Source organism: Chelonia mydas, chromosome 10, assembly GCF_015237465.2.
Source record: "Chelonia mydas isolate rCheMyd1 chromosome 10, rCheMyd1.pri.v2, whole genome shotgun sequence".
NCBI classification, from domain to species: Eukaryota; Metazoa; Chordata; order Testudines; family Cheloniidae; genus Chelonia; species Chelonia mydas.
The window spans coordinates 29556771-29578782 of NC_051250.2; the positions used below are offsets into that span (position 1 = coordinate 29556771).

Consider the following 22012-nt stretch of genomic DNA (forward strand, 5'->3'; position numbering starts at 1 on the left):
TTGGCTAGATGGCTGAGACAATTCCAGAGACAGTAATTTCCATAGGCAGGAAAATGAAGATGCTCCTGTAGTTCTCATTATTGGTGTACCAATACCTGCTGCTTTAACAGCAACACACAGACCATTGCTTACAGCTCTGTGTAGGAATCTGCAGTTTTTGCATCATTTACAGTCTCCAGTTCTCTCTGGCTGGCCTTCCAGCTATGGAAGACTTTATTCAGCAAAGCACTCGACTACTGCTGTGGAAGGAGCAGAGAATGGACACTGCAACGGGACAATGGGAGTGTTTCATTTAAAAACAAACATCCAACGGGGCAAGCTCCCAGGAACGGAGATCTGCAATGAGCCTCTGGAGAGGTGACAGGGACATTTACCCTGGAACTAAAAAAAATAAAAAAAGTCACAGTAGGAGATCAGCCTCCTCGAAGCGAGTTCAAATGGTCTGAGACAAGTGTCTGACTCAGTACCCGCCTGATAAGCTCTTTATGCTTCTACAAAGCAGACAAGGAAGGAATAAATGGGGTTTGGGATGAGGTCTGAATTGCCAGTACCATCCACTCTGCTTACAAAGGGCATGGGGAATACACAAAACCTACCAGAAGTGCATAAGGCTACCTACAGCTGTCACTAAGGCAGAGTCAATTTCACCCTATTAGTGGATCCAGCACAACAAAACAGCTGCCAAGAAGAGCACACGTGCGCGCGCACACAAACACCCACACACATCCCTAGGGGCAACTCTTTCACATTGCTCACGTGCTCCAGATTTTACCTTTTCCGGCTTCCATTCCCCAGCCTCTGACTACAAGAAAAAAAAAACAAACAAACAGGCATTTACACTGTGCTTTCCAGCTCAAAACCTGGGTCCTGACCCATCACACATGTGGCTCCCCATCACACTCTCAGCTAAGGGTGGCTCGGGCAGGATGCCTGACAGCTGGCACATAAGATACAGGAGTCCATGTGGTTTTGCTGGATGGACTGCAGAAGGCTTGTCAAGCCAAAGCAGTTGTCCCAGCCCCGCTCCCAGCTGTAAAGCAGCATGCGCAGAAGCCAGCTGTAGCACTGCACGTGAACTCCGTTTTCTTTTGGAAGGTCAGGAGAAATCTCTTTGCCAAGTCTCCCTGCCTCTCAGAAGGATGGAGTGGGAAGTCATTGTCTCAGATGCCTCATTCAGTCCCACCTAACTACCACAGCTCTTCTTACTACTGCACGCTCCCCCTCTCCCCTGCTCTGGTCATGAACTGAGAGTGTTAGTTAATCAGGGTAAGAGAATGAGAGGGAGAGCGGGTTGGAGCCTATCCCCACCCACTCTCATAACCTATCCTGTAGGCCTGATGGGACTATTGGCTGTGGGCGAGGTGGGACAGAACAGGCAGCTCTGTTCACAGCGCAGTCCTACTCCTAAGGAGCCAGATCAAGGGCTGCAATTAGTAACGAAGCTCCCCTGCCTCCCTGCTCCCCAGGAACACAGCACACTGTTTTCCCCTAAATGCCCAGTAAGGATGGAGGGGAGGGACCCAGAACCGGAGTAATAAGATTTGAACATGTCCCTCCCATGCTTGCATTTCACAGTGCTGAGCCTGGACATTGGTTCTGCTGGCACAAGGTGTTTTGGGTTTGTGCGTTAGACCCGACCAGGGACTTAGCACTGCTAACGTCAAGCAGTCAGGCACAATTCCTCCACACAAGCGTTTGACACTGCACAGCACAGCCCTGGCTGGGCATCTCCATCCAGACAAGCCAGCAGGCTTCGCTCATCAGGGCATGTCTGGAAAGGGAGAAAACAAACCGTGCACCCTCCCCAGCCTTGCAGCTCACAACCATCGGTAGCATCCCACTAAACACGAGGCTGAATTCTTCCCCAGTGTAACAGTGCTCTAATCAATGGAGGAGTGGCAGGGACACGTTTGTCTCACAATCTCCAGTATGGCCTGTGGGAGCCAAACGCAACCTGGGATCAGCACCCAACTGCTGTGATCAACTCTGGCTGCACTTGCAAATCACTCTACTCTGATCCCCACATATGGAGTCTCTGGACAGTTCAGGTAGTTACACTTTGGTTCGAGTGCCATCTATTCGCATGAGTTCAGACAGACACACCCTGCTCCTCAATATGGAAGTTTCTGCATCAAGTTTGAAATACAGAATTTTCATAAAAAATAGATTTAAACAAAATTCTTCCCAAAATTAGGCAGCCCCTAGGCAAGTTAGCTTATGAAGCCCACCTGGAAAAGGACTAGATAAAAGCTAGGCATTATCACCCACCACTCTAGTGAGCAACGTCTGCCAAAAGCCTTGGGATGTGTGTAGGTTTTCAACTGATCTACACAGCATGACTAGCAGGTTCTCTCACCCTGCCCCACACATGCAGCAAGCTAGACTCTGAAGGGAAGCAAGACCACTTGATAACCACTACAAGGGGTTGACTTAAACTGCAGAGAAATCACACATTTTTCATGGGTTGGTCACGGCATAAATAGCAAATTTCGTAGCTATGTTAAATAGCAAATTTCGTGGATGTGTAACATAGCTACATACTGACCCAGTATGGCGGTTCTTGTGTTCTTAAGAGGGTCACAAGCCTATTAGGAGGTCACAGTATTCTCACTCTTACTTCTCCACTGCTGCTGGTGGCGGCACTGCCTGCAGCTGGGAGGTGGGAGAGCAGCAGCTGCTGCCCGGGCCCCCAGCTCTGAAGGCAGTGCCAGCAGCAGCAGCAGCGGAGAAGAAAGGACGGCATGGTGTTCTGTACTGCCTTGGCAGCAGCGATATGGCTCACCTAAAACTGATCAGGAAACAGCTGTCTTAACATAGCACTCCACTATCAAGCAAGCCTCAGCACATGTGAGTTATTCACAATCCCATTTTTATATGGGGAAACCGAGGCACAGAGCAGTCATTTGCCTTAGACCACACTGCCAATCAGCAGCAGAGCTGGGGTTAGAACCCGGAGATTCCTGGATCCCAGTTACATGATCAAGCTGCTAAGCAAAGCTGCCTCCGAGAGGCCATCAGTTCTTTGGAGAGCTCCCCTCTTGTCTCCAGGCAGGGAGTTCTGCCTCTAGCTGCCTACCTTGCCTTTGTGCATTTCCTGCAGCCACTGACGGAGTCGGATCAGGCAGCTTTCCTGCATTGGAGTCAGCTGCCCCAGGTACCGCTCAATGTAATCAGCGTCCAGTTTGTCAGCTGGAGAGGGAAGAAAACAGCAGCTCAGGGGAGAAGTCCTGGTAGGAGTGGAGGATCTGGGGAATTGTACAGTTATTTCCACACACACACACAATTTCCACTGGGAATTGTCAAACACTCTTAGTCTCCTTCATCAACAGTCTGCCTGGCTTTTGTCTGGGAAGGGCTGGAAAGCATCCCAAGGGGTCCACGGGAGACATGTTGATTACAATTAGGGCGTGGGGATTGAGTCAGTAATTCTGGATGTGTACGACATCACAGCAGGGTCAGCCACTCAATGGTGCCAATATGCCCTCTAATTCCCGCCTCCATCCCAAAGCTGCCCTGGACTCTGACTTGGGTTTTCAAAGGAAATTCAGGGAGTTAGGCACCCACCTCCTTGGATTTCAGTGGTTTCTGGACACCTACCTGACTTGGGCTCTTTGGAAAATCCCACTCCACTATATTCCTACAGCAAGAGGGGATGGCGGCCAGTCTGGAAGCTGCTGAAATGCTATTCCACGGACAGCCACCAGGGGGAAAGAGTGAATAACTTTAAAAAAAGGTTTCAGAGTAGCAGCCGTGTTAGTCTGTATTCGCAAAAAGAAAAGAAGGACTTGTGGCACCTTAGAGACTAACCAGTTTATTTGAGCATAAGCTTTCGTGAGCTACAGCTCACTTCATCAGATGCATACAGTGGAAAATACAGAAGATGTTTGTTTTTATACACACAAATCATGAAAAAAATGGGTGTTTATCACTACAAAAGGTTTTCTCTCCCCCCCCCCCCACTCTCCTGCTGGTAATAGCTTATGTAAAGTGATCATTCTCCTTACAAGGTGGGCCATTTCCAGCACAAATCCAGGGTTTAACAAGAACTCGGGGGGGGGGAGTTAGGAAAACAAGGGGAAATAGGTTACCTTGCATAATGACTTAGCCACTCCCAGTCTCTATTCAAGCCTAAGTTAATTGTATCCAGTTTGCAAATTAATTCCAATTCAGCAGTCTCTCGTTGGAGTCTGTTTTTGAAGTTTTTTTTGTTGAAGAATTGCAACTTTTAGGTCTGTAATCGAGTGACCAGAGAGATTGAAGTGTTCTCCGACTGGTTTATGAACGTTATAATTCTTGACATCTGATTTGTGTCCATTTATTCTTTTACGTAGAGACTGTCCAGTTTGACCAATGTACATGGCAGAGGGGCATTGCTGGCACATGATGGCATATATCACATTGGTAGATGTGCAGGTGAACGAGCCTCTGATAGTGTGGCTGATGTTATTAGGCCCTGTGATGGTGTCCCCTGAATAGATATGTGGGCACAGTTGGCAACGGGCTTTGTTGCAAGGATAGGTTCCTGGGTTAGTGGTTCTGTTGTGTGGTACGTGGTTGCTGGTGAGTATTCATTTTTGTTTGTTTGTTTGTTTTTTTTTTTTTACAGCTCACTCACGAAAGCTTATGCTCAAATAAATTGGTTAGTCTCTAAGGTGCCACAAGTACTCCTTTTCTTTTTGCGAATACAGACTAACACGGCTGCTACTCTGAAACCTGAATAACTTTAGTAGCTCCTCTTCGCCATCAGGATTGTCCTGTGTGGCTAGTGCAGCGCAGGGTCCCTCCAGGGCATCGAGACAAAGGACAAGGGGATCACATCTGCCAGCGTGTGGAGTTCCAGGCAGATGTGCAGCTGGAGGCGCGTGTGTACAGGGAACGTGGTACCAAAAGAGTCGTGGCACAGGCCAGCAGCTGTGCTGGAAGCATGTGGAGACAGAAGGGACAGGAGAGCAGAGGGGACCCTTCGGGGCCAGCTCCACATCAGGCAGAATATTTCTGACCCTGGATACAATGGACTACAGTATCACACAACGGGGATCGTGTGCCTAGAGAACACGCTGCTGCCCCTCAGTCCCACCGGAGAAATTAGCCTCCCTAAGTTCACCCTCACCGCAGATCATAGGCTGGAGCACCCATGGAAAAAAAATAGTGGGTGCTCAGCACCACCAGCTACAGCTGATCGGGGGCGCCCCTGCCAAACAGCTGATCGGGGGCTCGGGGAAGGGGCAGAGTGAGTGTTGAGCACCCCCGGAGAAAACTAAAAGTCAGCACCTATGCCACAGATCCAGCCAAGCTGGGCAGCAGACCCACAACGGAATGGAAAGAGGGCAGCTGGGAGAGTCGTACAGAGCTGGCAGTTCAAGAGCAGAGATACATGAAGAAAGGGAAGCCAATAATCCCCCCCCCCCCCCCCACTCCTCATCTGGCTGCTAAGTGGAGTTCTCCACTTCTAGAGCACCTTTCATCTCAAGGCACTTTACCAATATTAATTGTGCCTTGCAGCTTCCTTAGCCAGTGGGTAAGTATTCAAACCATTTTACAGATTGGTAAACTAAGGTATAGAGAAGCTACATGACCAAGGCCAGGCAGGAACAGAACCCAGGAGCCCCAGATCTCAGTTTCTTGCTCTAGCAGCTGTTCTCGAAGCTCCTAGAGACATACCCCAATCACAAGGGCCAGGAATCTTGGGTTAAAGCTCCCAATGTTGCAGGTATCACTGCAATGATACAATGACCTCTCACTTCCTTCTGCTCAGGCAGACACTTTCACATTGGGCTGGAGCCTTTTCTTACATCAGGCTGCAGGAGCTTCAAGAGTTAAGTGGCAGAAACGTCCCAATGTGAGAACCAGAACGTCTACACTGCCAACCTCCACCGCTGCCTGGGGATAGCATACCGTCAGGGCTAGCCGTCTCTGCAGCAGGGCAGGCTGGCTGCTCTTTGCTAGTTCCATGCACGCAGGACTCCGCTGGCACAATACCAGGTTTGTGTCCCACAGCCAGGGCCCTCTTTTCCTTCTGGCTGCTCACTGGTGGAGGCGTCCATCGGGGGATGAAGGTGATGCCCTGGGAGATCAGCTCCTTCAGGTAATGCTCGATCACCTCCTTGCCCTGGAAGTGAAGGCTTGCATTAGAGAGAGCAATGCCACGTGAAAGGATTTCTAGTACTCCGAGAGATCAGCGTCCCAGCCATAAGCAGGAAGGGGGAGTTTCCCTAGCCCAGGGAAGAAGGAGCACATTCCTGTGTTTAATGTCCTCATGCAGCAGCTTTTGAGCAAGGCAGAAGGGAGCGGAACGGCCCGTGTGGGGAATTTTACTTGGAGTGTGAAAGGCTCTCTCTAGAGAAGAGAAAACGTGCTGTTACTCAGGAAAATGCCTGGGGTAAGAACAGGTTTGGGTTCAGGGGAGGGGAGAAAACAGGGTCAGTCAGCCCTACACATCTCACCTGTTTGCTGCACTGCTCCCCTGCGACCCTAAACCCAGGGAAAAGGCCGTCAAATCAAACTAACACCATTGCACTGCCCAGATCCCATCAGAGTGGAGTCTTCAGTGGCATGAAATTATCAGGCACCCAGGGCTTGTCCTTCCTGTGTGCATATTCAGGAAGGAGCTTCCTGTGTGGTACACTGGTCAGGGAGTGACTCCAGGGAGCCTGGACTGCGCAGGGAATGCAGCTCTTACCCAGAATAATTCCCGTCCAACCTCTCATGGAGATATCGAAACAAACAGGTTGTTTTGCTTGTTGGATAGTGGCTTAATCTCCGCTCTCTACTACAGAGACTGAAACCCAAGGCAGGGCCCAGCTGCTCCTTAGAGCTGCGTTCTCTCTCTTTACTGAGGACGAAACTCAGGCAACAGTGAGGCTAAGGGACTTATTCATGGCAACGGCACGGGGGAGAGTTGGTCACAGAACCTAGGTCTCCTGCCGATTCCCACTCCCTTGATCTACCCATTAGAGAACATTGCATCTCATGACCCTTCACGCTCACTGCCATGGTAACCTTGGACCCGAGCAGCCATTTTACTTCCCCACTTCTAATGGGCTGTGGACACCTGAGCTGCACTTCTCGGAGCTAGGGGAAAGCCAGCTCTCACCCGCTTGATGTTGGAGGTGTACTGCTTCATGGCAATTTTCTCCACTGTGCTTTCAAAGCCAAAGAACGACTTGATGTCAAGAGATGCAGACTGTTCAAAGCACGTCCACTCTTCATTCTCAGGGTGAACCTAAACTCAGACAGAGACAGGCCCAGGGTCACACAGCGCAGAGCAGACCAAGGCTGCCAGGCTTCACACCAGGCAGTAACGAGGCTGTTCACTCTCCCAGGCGGCAGACCAGGGGGCTTCCTACAGGATGTAGGTCTGTCAACACTTAGTGATCTGATTAATCAGGACTGCGATGCTCAGTCTGACAGAAGCGTTAGGACACATCCGGAGCACAACCGCTGTTAGGATGGGATTCTCCCCACCCAAGGAAATCAAGACTAAACCCACTTCTGCTGCTTGGCTCCCCAAATGGTAATGGCAGGAGTAGAAAGAGCATTACAATAGTGCCATGGTGCTAGATGCAGTACGTGCATATAGCAAGAGATGGTCACTGTGAAGCAAACTCGCAGCCAAAGCAGGGCTGCTCACTCAGCTGCCCTCCATCAGAGCCTGCCGTGACTCAGCCTTCAGGCGTGCGGCAGCAGCTTGTCCCTGAGCAGAGACTGGGTCATTTGAGCCTGGGGTCATCTATTTCCCCAAGCATGCCAGAGCTGCTGATCAATCTGTGCAACAGTCCTGCCTGGCCAGGAACCCTCCTGCTGCCTCGCAGCGTAACGGACTCTCCAGCCTGCCCCTGAGCCTGTTCCTGCCCCAGCCTTGCCTGAGCCCAGTTCCAGGTCTTGTCCTTGTGCTACTCCGACCTCGCTTCAGCCCTTGCCTCCTGACCCTCGGACTCTGACTACCCAGCTTCAAACTTTGGCCCACACCTGGACTCCAGCTACGGTGCTGACTTGGCTTGTCCCTGGACTCTGATCTCTGTTCTAGCGCTACCCTCAGCCCAGCCCTGACCCTACATCCAGCTTTGACCTCTGCTCCAACTGCTAGGCCCGATTACCAGGAGGAAGCACCTGACAGTCATTGCCACTGCCCCAAAGAGTTCACAAGCTAAACAGATAAGACAGAGTGAAGGAAGGGGGGGGAATTATCCTCCCCTGTTGAACAGGTGGGAAACGGGTACCCAGAAATTAAATGACTCACCCCAAGTTGCCCAGGAAGTCGGTGGCAGAGTGAGGAGGTAAATCCAGGTCTCCTGAGTCTCAGCCACTGCCTTAACCACAGAACATCCTCTCTCTCTAGGCAGTCTCCCTACATTCTCTTCCTCAAGGAAAATACCCACATAGCTCTTTCCTTGACAAGGAATAGAGGGGTCTGCCTTTCCCCTTATGTGTGACTGTTTTAGCCCAGCAACAGAGTACAAAAAAAACTGACCTCACGCTCACAGAGAGATCGGTCAAGAACACAATGTCCCTATAGGGATTATAGGCAGCAGCCGGAGAAAGATCTTATTTTTCAAAGGAACACAGCTGGGGTTGAAACATGAGAAAAACCTGTTTCCTGTACACTCCCACAACTAAGAGGAAATGGGCAGAAGTAGACAGCAGGAGCATCTCAAGGATGCAGACAACTAGTTCCTCCCTTCTGGAAAGCCAGACACATCTCGGAAACCCAGCAGTTCCACTCTGGAAGGAAGGTTTTCAACACACTGTAGTCAGAGAAATCCCAGTAGCATGAAATCTGGCACTGGCACTGACACACATACACACAGCATCACTGCTGGGTTCACCGAGCAGCATCTCAACACAGTCAGCAGCTGAGATAGACCCACGGTGACAGCTATGGAAAAACTTGATCCATTATCATTTCCATGAGCACCACACCACACAGATGTTTTTGGGCAGGGGGTTAAGTTATTTGCTTCACTAGGAGCAACAGCCGTTGCGAGCGTCTTTGATTTCAAGAAGCTGCACTAACGTACAAGTGCTGACAGGGCAGGTAAGTAACATGATCTGGACTTTTGTTTAGGAAACATGGTGAGGTATGAGATTGCTTCCAGAAATAGATGAAGCTATTTTTAATGGTGATTGAACCCCTGTGGCCCAGATGCACCGATATGGTACAAACACTCGACAAGTGGAACACGCTGGGTGACATCTTCTCAGGCCACAGATAAGCAGCATAAGAACTTTATCTAAATGATCGACACAGGAGCAATCTGGAAGTCCCAGGGACAGAAAGAGCATGACAGGGAAGCCAGGAACTGCGCTCATTTGGGAGCAGTATGAGAATTCAGCTGCCCCAACTACCTCCCCTACCCACCACCTCAACTTCCCATCACAATAAGTACTCGGGCCTCCTCCCTAAACTGCTAGAATCATGCCAAGGCCAAACCCCAACACTGGCCAGACATCTGTCTTAACTCTAATTCTAAGCCCGGAGAACTAGGGGAACACTTTACATCAAATCTAGAGCCCCTCCTTGCTCTCTGATCTCACCTCAGGACCTAATGCTCCAGCCAAGGCAAGGAAACTCCTTCCCCCCAGATGAGCTAGCTGCTGACCAGTCCCACCTCTGGGAGTGCCCTCAGGTGCCCATCAAAATGGAGCCCCCAATCCAGGTCAACGGGCTTCCAAGTCACATTGGATTATGGCCCAGCATCCACACTCCTCCAAGCGCCCTCACCTGGCTGTTATCCCAAGGCAGAAGGCTTCTGCTACGGTCGCTCAGCTGCTCTGGCTCACCGCATGGTCAAGAGGAAGAGGAAGGCTGCTTGGGAAGAGAGGCACTTACCGAGTAGCTACACGTCTCAAGGACGACAACACGATTTGCAAAAGTCTCGTTGTGAGCCTCAATGAGGAGCGTTCGCTCCTTCCAGTTCACGGTGTTTTTCTGTATGAAAAAGACGTACTCTACCCCAGCGATCTGAGAAGGAAGGAAGAACAAAGCCATACAGGAAGTTAGATGTGGGAGCAGAGCGGTCACCAGGGCTCCAGACTCTACTGCCCAAAGCAGCAGACACAAGGAAGCCCGGAAACGCTGTGTGCATTAAGCTCTCACCTTCTTCAGCAGCCGTGGAGCGTCCACATTCAGTTTGCAGCTCCGTTCGACGATATGAACAGCTCCATCATCGCTCTTGGATTCCTGAAGGATCTCACTGCCCAGGAAGACAGGGATCTCTGGGCACGTGGGAAAGCGCTTCTCGTAAGCCTAGGAGATGCAATGAAGAATAAGGCCAATTCTACACTGGAAGTGCTGCAGCTGTGTAGACACTTACTACAGTGACAGAAGGGGCTTTTCTGTTGCTGTCGTAAGTCCACCTCTCCAAGATGTGCTAGCTAAGTCAACGGAGTCTACACCAGGCCTTAGATGAGCTAAATTACATCTCTCAGGGGAGTGATACCTAACTTTGTAGTGTAGACCAGCCCTGAGCCTCAGCCACCAGGCCATTCATAAAGACCTCTGCTGTCAGGCCACAGAGCTACAAAATCCCTTTCATCTCAGAAAAGAGGAGCTAATGCAGAGGGTTAAGTATAGCATGCTGCACAACTGCACACCAATCTTTACTAAAGCAGGGATTAGCTAATCCCTAGGAAGGTTGTAGAATCTGTGTTGTGGGAGGTTTGAGAACAGGATGACAAACACCTGTCAGGGACAGTCTAGATCAGTGGTCCCCAAACTGTGGGGCACAGAGGAACATTCCGGGGGGGGGGGGGTGCAGCAGGTCCCAGGGGTGGGGAGAGAGCTATGGCCAGTCCCGCTCTTCCCCCAGTGCCACCCTTTGCTCCACCCCCGGGCCAGCTCTGGCCCCAGCCCCAGCTCCCATTGCTCTGCCCCGAGCCACAGCTGTGTCCTCATTCCCTCTCCATCTCTAGCCCCAGCTGCTCTGCCGTCAGCCCAAGCTCTTCTGCCGAGGAAGCTTTGGCTGTGCAGTAATGGAGGGGAGGGGCGCAGAGCGGACAGTTTCCATTATTGGTAAGGGGGAGGTGGAAAGCGCAACGGGAACATTATGTTAGCTAACGGGGCCCCTCCAGGTTATGTGGTAATGTGAGGTATCTGAGAGCCAGGGGATTATTGTGGGTTGGTGGAATGGCATTCCACCTCTGGAGACCAGAGGTGCAACCCTATAAGGTCAGAAGTAAGACAATTGCATTAATTTCCATCCTCTCCCAACCCTCCTTCCTCCCTCTTCCCAATTTTGGGCATGTCCCAGAAGTATTGCCTGGCCGAACAGCATTTTGAAGAGGCCAGAACCGGAATAGCTGCAAGTCAGAATTGAAGTGCCTTAGCAGAGCAGTGCATGGCCCCAGCAACACAATAACAGGGGATAAAGAATGAAGTGTTTGTGTGATACTTGCACTACATTAGCACTGGCTGGAGACAGGTAAATTCAGAAGAATTAAATTCACTCCCTTTGCGCCTCTGAGTAAAGTGCCCTAGAAATGCAAGGCCGGAAAGGACCTCAAGAGGTCATCTAGTCCACCCCCAAGCTGAGGCAGGACCAAGTAAACCGTGGCCATCCCTGACGGCTGTTTGCCCAACATGTTCTTAAAAACCTCCACCGATGGGGATTCTACAACCTCCCTTGGAAGCCTAGTCCACAGTTCAACTAACCTTTTATAGCAGTGGGCCCCAAACTTTTCACATCACACACACAACCCTTATCCTAAGGGTAAGCCACAGCTGGGGGCAAGTCTGGGGGGTGGGAGCGGGACTGCAGCCTGGAGCCACGGCTGGAGGTGGGGCTGGGACCGGGAGCAGAGCCGCAGCCAGGGGCCACGGCTGAGGCTAGGGGTGGGAGGGGATTGGAGCCAGGGCTCTGTCTGGGGACACAGTGGAGCTGGGTGGCTCTCCCCTCCCGCCCATGGGGGCTAGCCCAGGCCTTGCCGTGCCAGGCCCCCCTAAGGGGCCATGCCCCACCATTTGGGGACAACTACTTTATAGTTAGAAATTTTTTTCCTAATATCCAATCTAAATTGCCCTTGCTGCAGATTAAACCAAATTACTACTTAGCCTGCCTTCAGTGGACATGGAGAAGAATTGATCACCCTCCTCTGTATAACAGCCTTTAACAAATTTGAAGACTTATGAGGTCACCCATGAGTCGTCTTTTCTCAAGACTAAACCTGCCCAGTTTTTTTAACCTCTCCTCACAGGTCAGGTTTTCTAAACTTTTTATTTTTGTTGCCATTCGCCAGACTCTCTCCAACTTGTCCAGATGCTTCTGAAAGTGTGGCACCTAGAACTAGAGACAGAACTTCAGCTCAGGCCTCACCAGGGCCGAGCAGAGCGGGACAAGTGCCTCCCGTGTCTTACATGACACCCCAGGATACTATTACCTTTTTTCTTGGGCAACAGCATCACATTGTTGACTCTCATTCAATTTGTGATCCCAGGTTCTCTTCTGCAGTACTCCCACCTACCCAGTTATTTGCCATTTGTATGTATGCTTTAGATTTTTTCCTTCCTGAGTGTAGTACTTTGCACTTGTATTTATTGAATTTCATCTTGCTCTGTAAATATTTTTAATGCAAGTTTATCAGAAAGGTTCTCCCCAGCTAGGGGCAGGTGCCAGGAGCAAAGAGCGGAGCAGGTGTCAAGAACTAGCTGCTGTTCTTCCTTGGTCCATCTTTATCTTAAGACAAAAGCCTTCAGCAAAACCCAAGGGATCCGCCAATTCTATAGGAGTTTGCAGGGGTTTAAACTTGCCATGTGACTGTGCGGCACAAAGGATACCTGAACTGCAGCTGATCGCTAGAGCAGGTCAGTTCATGTTCATCTGCCTTGAGCCTGTAGGCTTGGCTGTCTGAAGCCTTCGCTGAGGCAAGGCTGAACTTTTGACTTCTCTGTCAAGCTAGCTGCTGAAGAGTTGTAGGGCAATTCAGAGCCACATAGGTCGGGGGGTGTGTGTGTGTGTGTGTGTGTGTGTGTGTGTGTGTGTGTGTGTGTGTGTGTGTGTGTGTGTGTGTGTGTGTGTGTGTGTGTAAGTAAGATGGGCCTGGTGATACTCAAACAGACAATATTTGTAATTTGCAGCCAGGCTTTTGAACCATGCCAGTGCCAGACTGACAGCACAGCATGTGTCCTTGCCAGCACTTTGGTCACTTTCTAGCTACTGCACCAGTTTCTACCCCCTGTGGCCATGCTCTTAGTCTGGGGAGGTGTGAAGTCATAATAGGGTTTTTGATATCTTTGCAGGAGTGTTAACAGCATATGTAATATATTATACAAGTCAGAAATGATGAAGGCAGGTGCCAAGTAATACCGCACCCTGGTGGCCCAAGGGGTAGCTTGCAGCTTTCATTGGCATCAGATTCTCAACACTGGGCCAAGGAATGGCTGGGCTCAACTGCCTGAAGTAACCCTTGCCTAAATGCTCCAGGAAAAATTTGGGGGTGGGGGGGTGGAGGAGGAGGTTGTTTTTTTCCTCCAGGGGACAAGAGGGTGAAACCAGTGGTCTTGGGACAGTGAAGGTCATGAATTTGGAGGAGGGTGGGGGGAAGCAGGGAATGTTAACCCCATCCTCCTCTTCTGTAAGAGAGATTGGTACGCTAACAATGGCAGGTTTCAGAAAACAGGTAATTAGGGATGCATGCCTAGCTCTGTGACCCTAGAACAAAGTGCAGCATGGGAACCGGATATCTAGGAGCATCCTTTGGCACTGTCTGGCATTGTGAATATTCCAGTGAGGCTTGAAAACCTGTAGCAAATCAAGCTGCTTGAACAATAAGATGCCTTTGGCCAATAAGACAGTTTATCGTGTTGGTGAGATTAGACTACTGGTGATTAGCCTATCGCTCTGGGAAGCTTTTAAATTTGCTTTAAAACATCCTTTCATCAAAAGAGAATGGCCTTAATGGAAGGCCTTACAGACCTGGGGAGATCTGCAGAGACTAATACAGGATGAGGGGACACGACTTGATGAACATGCTAACAGGCAGAGGGTGAGTTAAGGATGCGAGCTCTGAAGGCCAGAATTCCACGCAGGATAGTCTCTCTTCCTACTCTGGATATTTGAGCTTGCTGACTGCCTGAAATTGATACCATTCCATTCAGAGATCTAAGAGCAGGGGAGCTGGAATGTGTCCTCAGAAGCCTGTGCTATTTTAAGGGCGGGTGCTATTCCCAGCAGCAGGCCACACAAGCATGGGCAGTGGGAAATCAGCCTCCCAGATGCTGCGGGTGTACACACTGCTTTGGTAATTGACAGCCCCCATGCAGGCTGCATTGTGCACATAATGACATCTGAGCTGATCTTCTTTCTGTGGTTGGTTGGCTGAAGGAACTTGCACTTGTGTGTGACACAAGAGAGTCTTCCAAGTCCATCATATTTGCTCTCTATTTACTGGGAGTTCCTGGCAACTTAACCCAGTAGCTCACGTATAGCTGAGTCCAGCCTCCATTTGCACCAACAGCAAAGAAGTCTGAAGGGATCCATGAGACTGGTGCAGGAAGAACCCTTTCCACTTGTGACGGTGCACCCCATAAGGCTTTATAGAAATAAGCTTATGAATGTATATATGACATAACTGGAATATGTTTTATGCTACATATGCCATGTAACATCTCAGTAAAGGTTATGATCTACTGAGTCTATTCATCCTATTTGTATGCATGTATCATTTTTGTATTTGAAGTTATGAATATTGGCTGTGTACTTGTTTGATTTTAAACAGCTTTAGTAAGGCTTTTGGTCAGCTTCTTTAGAAAGGAAGTTGCAAGTTAAGTGCTCAATCAAGACGCACATAACGGACAACAGATCTTGGAAGGCTCCAATCCACATAAGAAGCCTACATGAGGACGTTCAAGGACATGAGGATGTGAACCATGACTGCTACCTGTAAGTTCTGAGTCATGCAGGGACATGTGACTCCAAAAATCCATCCTGTAGCTGGAATTCTACACAGGGGAAGGGAGAAGTATCCACTCACAAGAGACAGTCTATTTAAACCCCTAGGAAACCCCTCCATTTTGTCTTCAGCTGGCTCAAGAGATGGGGGTGGAGAGGCTAAGGATACCTGAAAGAAATTGGAACAAAGGACAGTAACCACAGGAGTGTGAGTGATTGCTGGACCCAGACTAGAAGGAGACTAGTCTGTAAAAGGAAGCTTACTGGAACTCCTCTGAGGGTGAGGTTCTATCTGTATTCAGTTTTCTTACTGTATTAGATATAGACTTGAGTGTTCTATTTTATTTTGGTTGGTAATTCACTTCGTTCTGTCTGTTACTACTTGGAATCACTTAAGCCCTACTTTCTGTATTTAATAAAATCACTTTTTGCTTATTAATTAACCCAGAGTATGTATTAATACCTGGGGGGGGAGCAGTTGTGCACCTCTCTCTCATCAGTGTTTTAGAGGGCGAACGATTTATAACCTTTATACAGGGTAAAACAGATTTGTTTGGGGTTTGGACCCTATTGGGAGTTGGGCATCTGAGTGTTAAAGACAGGAACACTTCTTAAGCTGCTTTCAATTAAGCCTACAGCTGTTAGTGGACATGGTTCAGACCTGGGTCTGGGTTTGCAGCAGGCTAGTGGGTCTGGCTCAAACCAGGCAGGGCACTGAAGTCCCAAGCTGCCAGGGGAAAGCAGGGGCAGAAGTAGTCTTGGCACATCAGCTGGCAGTTCCCAAGGGAATTTCTGTGATCCAACCTGTCACACCATCTTCCTCAGTTTGTCTGCCCTAGGGACCTCAGCAGGAGTCATAAGCCCCTTGTACAGTACATGCTCCTGTTTGTTCATTTATTTACAGTTGCATCCACCACCATATTAGGCACTTTCCATAAAACCTCCTCTCCAAGGAGCTTGTAGGACAGAGACAAGTAGAGCAACTTGAATGCATATCAGCTTGATTCACAATAAGCAGCATGGCAGTGGGTTATTAGGAGGTACTCAAACACGGACAAAATTCAGGGGAGGCCTTGCAGATAAGCTTGGGGTAGGGGTGTCCCATGCATAGGAGGCAAGGTCTGGAGGTGATGGCATGTGAAGCATTCATGTAGTAAAAACTTGACATGGTTAGAGGTTTGTAATGGAGCTAAATTTGGGGGTGAGGAGGGGGAATGGGTTTTGCATTGTGTATTATTCCATTCTCTTCACTTAATGACTTTCAGCAGAGGATCTTCAAGTGCTTCACAGAACTGAATAGCAATAGAAAAGTTGCCATAAGTTTAAAAAAAATGAAAGCTTCCTCAATTTTAAAAACTTTCCTCTGTAGTGTCAGTAATGCAATCTGCAGCACTGGGCTAGTGCAGGACTGGGTGCTGGGGAGGAAGTGAAACTGATAGTCTAGCTTCACTGTCCAAAGGAAGTCCAAGTCAAGAAAACAACCTGCATTGCCAGGGAAAGCATACAGTAATGCACAGCATTTGCCTAAATTGAGAGATTGGAGCAGCCCTTCCTTTTCCTTTATTTCCTCAGTTTTACATCTCCTCCTGGAAGTCAGTCCTGGTGTCCTCAATCCTGACTCTCCAGGCTAGGTTACCCTACTACCTCCTAGGAGGCGAGTTGGAGTAGGAACTAAACCACTGCTTCCAGCAAAGAGCCCAGACCAGCAGAGGGAGAGCCCAGAGAACACAAAAGTCACACAGTAATAGGAGGAGACAAAAGACTGCAAAACATTGCCCAGTGCCCGTTTCTTTCTAGGAAAGGCCCCTGAACATGCGTTTTCTTTCAGGTATCAAGACGACAGACACCTTTCCAGCACATCTATTGGGATGAAGCACTAGTTCACACAAAGGGCCACTATCAATTTAGGTCACTGTATAAAATCAACCTGTCACTAACTATGTTACCAATACAGATTGTTGGAACTGATCTTAAGATATTCAGTTTACTTTTCACTCCTGATGCTGTTTATTTTTGGTACTTCCCCTAGCATGGGCCTCCTTCAGGGCCTATGCGCTACGCATATTGCTGCTCGGTCAACTCCTAAAATAATGAAGTAAGACTAGTCAATTTCATTTTCTTTATAGGCCAAATTTCTAGGCAGCATTGCTCCAGTACTAGTGTACTACACAAGTACATTATGCAATGCTGCAGGGCAGCAGTTCTCTGCCCAGCTGTTTCCTTGGGAAGGTCAAAGCCATTTTGCTTGGCCCAGAGGTTTGGTAAAAAGCTCATTTTCACAAAGCCTAAAGATAAAGTCAAATTTGGCCTAAATACGGCCTCTTTAGTAAGAAAAAGGTTGGTTTAATCGCTATGAAATCTAAAAACGTGAAACATCTTAAAGCAAAGGAGACACATTGCTTCTTTAATTCAAGCACAGATCTGGTACCAGGAGTCCACTCTGCAACCTAGAGTAAAGACCACTACTGCTCTGCCTTCCCCTTCCCCACAATGGAATAGGTTACCCGAGTAACAACAAGCTTAGAAACAGCAGCCACTAACTAATGAGTCACTGCTAATGAGTCACTCCTTCCTGTTAGAAGTAGGCACACAGCCCCTATGGAATAACTAAGATAACAGCCCAAACACACATCTTAAATAAGCTTTATCTCCTGGTTTGAAGAAGGATTCCTCTTCTACATGTCAACCTTAAGCTCTCTGCTAATCTTCTCTACACAAAACAGCAACTCGAAAACTACAGTAGGTCGTGGCAGCTGCCTGTGGATCACGTGGAGGAGACATTGGAGAGCTGCACCACAGTGCTCTGGTAAACCCCATAAAGCACTATTGGCCACTCTGGTATCCCTTTCATCACTGCAGAGATACAGGGGTGCGCTGCTAAGCAGAAGCCAAGTGTGAGGCTGAGCTTTCACCCTCAGCAGCTAGACCCACCAGCACATTTCTCCTCCAACAGGCAGTAATCACAACCCTAAAAGGGGAAAGGAGGAAGAGTTTTGACATTAACCAGCAGTTGCCACGCCCCCCCCCCCCCCCACATCCACTCCATGGAGTTTAAGATGCAAAACAGAAAAACAGCACAGCCAAATGTAACATTAAGTCCCGTTCAGGTTCCCAGCCATAGTATTAGAACAAGCTAACCTGCTTGCATTTGCCCTTCCAGCTCCTTGCTGCAGTAATTCTTCCCTGAGTTCTTTCAAGCCCCTTGGAGTCATGACTCTGCAGGCACTGGACTAGTCAAGAGCTAAGTTCCTTTTGGGTCTGTAGGCAATCCAACATGATTCAAGTGCGTACAGCAATGAGCGATTCAGTCATCCCGTCCCCCTCCTTTCAGAGTGACCCACTTGGGACAAAAACTCACTGAGCAAAGCATTGCTCACCTCCAGCTTTCACTTCCTGCAAATCCTACAGCCTGAATCTGCCAAGGCTCCACACCAGAATCCAGGCCACAGACTGTGGAACTGCCTCTTCCTGCTACAATCACTTTCCAGGGCTGACTTATTCCAGATCAGGAGAAAATCCCCGAGCACCTGATCTGAACAGCTGCAGCAGCTGCCTGGGCAACTCCAACCCCAATTAGCCAAGTGCCAATCTCACCATAACAGTTAGCAAAAGGACTTTTCCTTAGGCTGCACACAGACCCCTTATCCTTGAAAGGAGGGTCTACAATGGTTGTCAATTCAGGCCTAACCCGTTCTATGGCCTTGTCTACCTCAGATTATAGCACCAGCTTCTGCACTGCTGTACTATCAATGCAGCTTCACTGGTGGTAGCAACTGCGACAGAACCGGTGCAGACACCCCATCAGTGGCCACCAGCGTTCCAAGCAGCGTAGACCTGATCTGAGCAGGGTTAGGTAACTCTGGGCTTAGCACACTTGTGGCTGACTGGAGTCCTTCTAGCGCTACCAACAGCAGAGCTGCAGCCACAGTGGGAAATATAAGCACAAACCCTGACATGCACACCGGGCCTAAGTACTACTGTGTTTTTGGAACCAAATTGGGACTCCCATCTGACTGGATACAACCAGTATGGCTGAGTTATGCGCACAGCAGCATTTTGCCTCACACCAGTCATGTGTCAGCCATGGTTGTAAGTCCCCACTGCCAAGCGTGTCTCCGTGCACGACAACCTGATCTGTTCTGCTAGCCCTGACCAGCTCAGCATGCACCACACACAGACCACCCCCAGCAGCATATGGAGCAACGTGCACACAGCCAGAGGAAGAGAGTGGCCAGCCTGGTTCCATAAGCATGGTTAAGGGGTCCACCAAACAGTGTTATGAACTGGTTACAGTCCCAGACCTAGACACAGGGTTAGCTCCCAGAGGATTAGCCGTGTTTACAGCCAGCCAAACTCGGGTCAAGTTATAGTGCTGGGAGAACCTTGGGGGACCCCGAGAGAGTGAAAGAGTGCCACACGAGAGAGGAAATTACACTCTAAAAAAATCACAATCCTTCTGAAAAGAGGGGGCATTCCCCTCCCTTACACCACCCAAGCTACTCTGTTCCTATCCCTCACCTTCCAGCCTCCATATCCTCCCCCAAACCCTTTCATAGGATAAAGGTCTAAAGAGAAGGTGCAGGTGACTCAATACAATTCCCCACATCTGGAGTGCCCCTCTCACCTACCCCCTCTTCACAGGATAAGGGAGTAGAGGATGCATTCCTGCCCACCCTCTGCCATGCAGTATGCCCCAGAGAATGTGAGCACATGCCCAGGGCATCTGATCTTTACACAACTCCTCCTGCTTCTCCTCTGTGGGTTTCCATAACCCGTCAGGCAAGTGACCTAGAAACAGATTACACAACAGATGTGCCTCAGGAGTCCGGACTGGGATATTTCTGCCTGTAACAGCACGGACGGCCAAGCACCAAAGCAGAGCAAGCAATAAAACACCTCACCAGCATAATTCTGCTGTACATGTGCAGACGTTTCAGCCCAGAACCTGCCGAGTCCCGAGTAGTTCCTGCGTGCTCTGGAGAGGCAGCGCTCAGAATTAGGTTATCTAGCCTCATACCAGAATATCCTTGAGGGGAACATTATCCTCTCGGCTCATGAAAGGAAACTGAAGGGGATTATACAGTAAGTCAGCACAGTGTTGCGTAACGATTCCCAGAACAGCTCTGGCTTTCTCCCCATGCCAGTCACTTCTCTAAGGCTAGAGAGAGGCTTCACAAATTCCCCGCTAGTACACATTACCACTGAAGTGACTGGTTTGGACCTTGCATGTTAGGAGAAAGCTCCTTCAGCAGGCTGGGTAAAACGAGGTGAGGCACCACTTCTTGCTTGTTCTCTGCCTGCATTGCCTCCAGCGCCATGCTGAAGGAGTCCCCTGCCGACCCAGGCAGCTATTTGTGAAGGAGAGCTGGCAGTTGGGCTCAGAGGAATTGTGCTTGCCTACATCTGCCAAATGCTGCTCCAGAGTGGTTCTGTGGTCATGTGGCTCCCACAGTGGGGCTGTCTGGAGACAGTGGTGTGAAAGAACAACAGGCCCAAGCGCACAGATCGAGAGGGAGAAAATGGAGGACAAATCACTGCACGCAGAACCCAGTTAGGAGTCTAGCAAGCGCATGAAGGCTCATCCACATTGGAAAAATTACCTCGCATTACAACATAACCTGGAGAGGCCCCACTAGCTAACATGATGTGAAGCACTCAGCGTAGACAGAGACCGCTGTGTCATGCGAATGGGCTGTGAACAGTAGGGTTCACCTTAGAGCCAACTGAGACCAGCTGACACCATATCACAACGTATCCCTTCCTATGCGGAGTCACATTTACCATTGTGCAAATTACCATGACTCCTCAAGGTTGTGTTCTAGCTCAATGCAATCCTCCACTGCAGAGGAACCCGGGAGGGGGGAGGGGAGAGAAGGTATGTCGTCAAGTTTGGGGCTGAAAAGCTCCAAAGCAGCATCCCCCCCCCAGAGGAGAGGAGGGGTGTTGCATTGCTCTTTAGTAGCCACTTCTAGCTGGTGTGGGAAGAGACATTTTGACTGACTCTAGAAAGAGCTGTGACCCTCCCTCACGGAACAAACTGCCTAGGGAAGTGGTGGAAGCTCTTTCAACGGAGGTTTTCAAAAGGAGGCTGGACAGCCATCTCTCTTGGATGGTTCAGCCACAACAAATCCTGCATCTTGGCAGGCTGTTAAACAAGATGACCCGTATGGTCCCTTCTAACCCTATGGTTCAGATGTTGTGTCAACCACCATCCAAGGCTCAAAGAGAGTGGACTGTAGCCAGCAGTCCTTTCTGTGTCTGGTTAAGCCAGGCCAGCACTTAGGGAGACCCTGTGCGGTGAGACATGGCAGCTCAGGCTCTATGGTTGGTCTCCTAGGCTAACCAAGGGCCATATGTGTGTCCAGCAGATAGAATAAAGAATCTTCATGATATTCATCGTAAGAGAACTGTCTCTTATCTACCCAAGGGTAACACAAGAGATAACGTGGGTGGGGTTGGGGGTGGAGGGAAGGTATAGAGGAGTCAGGACTCCACCAGGGGAAAAGCCCCTCCAAAAACAAGCAAAGCAGTTATGGAGACAGGTGAGAGCCTTCTGCGACTGAGCAAATTACTTCCACTCCAGCCCAGAGACTGCCAGTAAGAGATCCACTGGACTCCAGAGCTATAAACACTGATCTAGTGTTAGTGCCTTCTGGACAGGAGCCAATGATCTGCCTCATTCCTGCAGACTCGGTGAAAGGAACAATTCAGTTAGCTCCAGCTGGTTATTACAATGCATCCACAACTGGGCAACACAGCAGACCTTCCAGGACCATGACATGCACTGTAGCTGGATGCCACTTATCCTGGAAATCACTGACCTGCTCCATCTCCCACCCGACAGGAAACACCATTCCAGTCAGGCTATTCTGCTACAGTATTCGCCTTCATTTGTTATCTAACTACAAACCTACCAAAGGTTGTCTTGATGCCAACAGGCAGAGGACACAGGGGGTGCAGCACCTAAGGTTGTACAGGGACACTCATGGTCAGATATCTGCATAACAGTTCACCAAAGAGCAGAATGAGAGGTCTCCATCGAGAGCCAGTAGCCCACTGCTCATCATAACCATTGTGAAATATATGTACAGATAATATTGAAGGAGTTTAGAGGAGAAAAATGATGC

At 49.4% G+C, this 22012-nt stretch overlaps 1 protein-coding gene across 3 annotated transcripts in view; it reads right to left on the bottom strand.

Moving 5' to 3' along the window:
- The window catches only part of SEC14L5 (SEC14 like lipid binding 5), a 58349-nt gene that overhangs the window by 19822 nt on the left and 16515 nt on the right, over positions 1 to 22012 (bottom strand). For 2 of the 3 annotated variants that reach the window (XM_043523387.1, XM_037910204.2), the window contains exons 3-8: positions 10097 to 10246; positions 9830 to 9961; positions 7094 to 7222; positions 5896 to 6109; positions 3077 to 3189; positions 773 to 802 (exon numbers count right to left, since the gene is read on the bottom strand). In XM_043523387.1, coding sequence (XP_043379322.1) covers positions 773 to 802; positions 3077 to 3189; positions 5896 to 6109; positions 7094 to 7222; positions 9830 to 9961; positions 10097 to 10246 — 768 coding nt within the window. The remainder of the gene's footprint in view (positions 1 to 772; positions 803 to 3076; positions 3190 to 5895; positions 6110 to 7093; positions 7223 to 9829; positions 9962 to 10096; positions 10247 to 22012) is intronic. The other variant, XM_037910205.2, reaches the window with a different exon arrangement.